Source organism: Labrus mixtus, chromosome 18 (genome assembly GCF_963584025.1).
Source record: "Labrus mixtus chromosome 18, fLabMix1.1, whole genome shotgun sequence".
Taxonomy (NCBI): domain Eukaryota; kingdom Metazoa; phylum Chordata; class Actinopteri; order Labriformes; family Labridae; genus Labrus; species Labrus mixtus.
Window position 1 is genome coordinate 25,485,482 of NC_083629.1, and position 2,500 is coordinate 25,487,981.

At 48.2% G+C, this 2,500-nt stretch overlaps 1 protein-coding gene across 1 annotated transcript in view; it reads left to right on the top strand.

The window, feature by feature from the left end:
• Positions 1-2,500, top strand: part of paplna (papilin a, proteoglycan-like sulfated glycoprotein) — a 27,321-nt gene that overhangs the window by 16,128 nt on the left and 8,693 nt on the right. The window contains exons 17-18 of the mRNA XM_061063662.1: positions 769-895; positions 1,070-1,547. Of these exons, the coding sequence (XP_060919645.1) occupies positions 769-895; positions 1,070-1,547 (605 nt within the window). The remainder of the gene's footprint in view (positions 1-768; positions 896-1,069; positions 1,548-2,500) is intronic.

Genomic DNA, 2,500 nt, shown 5'->3' on the forward strand with positions numbered 1-2,500 from the left:
TATGTTATTCTTCTTTTCTCTAGTCCCTCAATTAAACAACTTTTATACACGAGGGGAGGAGTCAGCCGGCCGTCCGGGCGATGTAAACAAAGTGAAGATAGGACTCTGAAAACTCTGAAAACATCACAGACAGTGGGACTCGGGTGTTACACCCATTGTAGACAGTCATGACTCACAGAGTTATTTTCAGAGGAGATACTTGATTTATACATTTAAGTGTGATGTCACATATTAAGACTTTAAGGGACACAGAGGTGAATTTTACTGAAAAGACAGAACAGAAATAACAGATTCAGATTTAGATAAAACAACAAATGAACATCGATGACAAAATGTTCTAGACTTCAGTACTTTAAGATTCCCAGCGTGGCGTGCAGACAGTCTATGGTCGTGCAGCGATCTATGGTCGTGCAGCGATCACAGAGAATATAGGTCACCCCCCCCTCCCACTGGCTCCAGGTGAATTCTCCTGATTATATCCTGCTGCGTTCTCACATCAGATCACTCTGACTATCTGCAGAATTAATACGAGGAGGCTGGAGGAGAAACTCTGAGTGAAGAGAGAAACATTCAGATGTTTGTGTTCACACATGACGCTCAGAGTGGAAATATCTAAAAGTTTTCAGAATGTGTGAAACAGACACTATTTAAAAATGAGTAGATGAAACCCCCCCACCGCCTCTGTAATGATTTAACTGGAGACACTTTAGCCTCAGTGTTGGAGGATTTGTTTTAAACTCACTCCTCTGGTGTCTCTTGGTTCTGTAGGTTTCTTCCTCTCTTCCCACTCAGAATGCAGCGCAGTGCCGCCTCACCACCTACGGGTGCTGCTTCGACCGCACCACGCCTGCAGGAGGACCCAACGGGGAGAGCTGCCCCAACCCGCCAAACCACAGTGAGACAAACAAACCTTCTTACAGAGTACTCTCTACTCTCTGGTTGTGTCATTTTTATTGTTTAACTCTTGCATACGAAAAGAAGTTTTCCTCCTCTGTGTGGACTTGTGGTGCCCGACCTTTTTTAACCTTGTGTTGAATCCTTGAACCTCTCCGTCTTCTCTCCTCTGTAGTCGAGCGCTCCATCTGCTCTCTGCCTCGAGCTGCCGGCTCCTGCAGCGCTTGGACCTCGCGCTACCACTTCGACGTCCTCACCTCCAAGTGTGCGCACTTCTGGTTCGGCGGTTGCCACGGCAACAGCAACAACTTCATGACCCGGGCCGAGTGCCAGAGGGCGTGCCCGGTGCCAAGTCCGGGCCAGCAAAGCCCGGGACAAATCGCTCCCGCTGTAGAGCAGACTCCCAGGAGAGGATCCACGGCTGGAAGGACCCCGGCTGCAGCAGGAGGAGGAGCGGGCACCCGATCCGGATCTGCCACCCCCTCAGCAGGAGGAGGATCTAGAGCTGGTGGATCCACCTCAGGAGGCTCGGCAGGCGGCGCAGGTAGACAGTCTTCAACTGCGGCCGAACACGCCCACAGAGCTCGAGTGTATCTGCGCCCCCGCAGGCCCTTAACCGCCACTGCAGCGCAGCACACCGGCCCCGCAGCGAGGTAAGACCCTGAAGACCCCCCAGGAGCCTGACCAGAGTCTGCCTGACTCCGCCTGCTGAAGGAGCCGCCTTCACCTCTGAGTGTGAGGGCGGCCTGAGAGAGAAGACAGCGGTGCATCACTCACACCAAACATAGGAAGATGAAGTCTAAACTAAAGTTTCTTCATGTGTCTTAAAGTCCTTCAACACAAATTTACAACAAAACATCCAAATCACAAAAAGTTTAGAATTTAAAATGCCTTCTCATGTGTGTAACTAAAGTGAAATCAAGCTTTAATACTCTGCTCAGATAGCTCACCTGGAGGACTCCTGAAGCTGCAGTGATGTTAAAGTGTACTTCAGGGTTTTCAGTACATTGTGACATCACTGCAGGAGAACAAACCCGAAACTCCAAGAAGGCAAAAAAAACTTTGAGTCACATTTGTGTTTTTATTCTGCAAAAATCTGAAAAGGTTTGAGAGCAACTTTAAACACAGCGTTCAAAAATAATTTGTTGCAAGTAGAAACAACTTTTCATTCAGTCAGAAAACTCACGTTTGCTTTTCTTTGAAACATTTCTTGCAGCAGCAGAACAAAGTTCAGGTTGGCGTCTAGACTCCGACCTCATCGCTCCTTGTAGTTTTATTTCACATGCAGACTCTTGAGGAGTGACGAGGTGAGATCTTAAACCCCTCAGGCGGAGCCTACAGGTGGATGCTCAGGTGGAGGTAGAGCTGAGAGTGCAGAACTGCTGCAGGTCAGAGCAGGCGATGAAGGAGCAGAGGAGCTTAAATAGAGCGCTAACTGGAAGCAGGTGTTGTCAGGTGTTTCAGGAGAATGATGCACAATGAAGGTGTGAAGATCAGCACAGCTCGAGTCGACTTCCTGAACTCGCTTGCAGGCGTCAAATCATAAAGTTTTTGTTGCAAATTTAAAGAATGTAAAATGCTGGCAAAACAAAAATATTTTGCATTT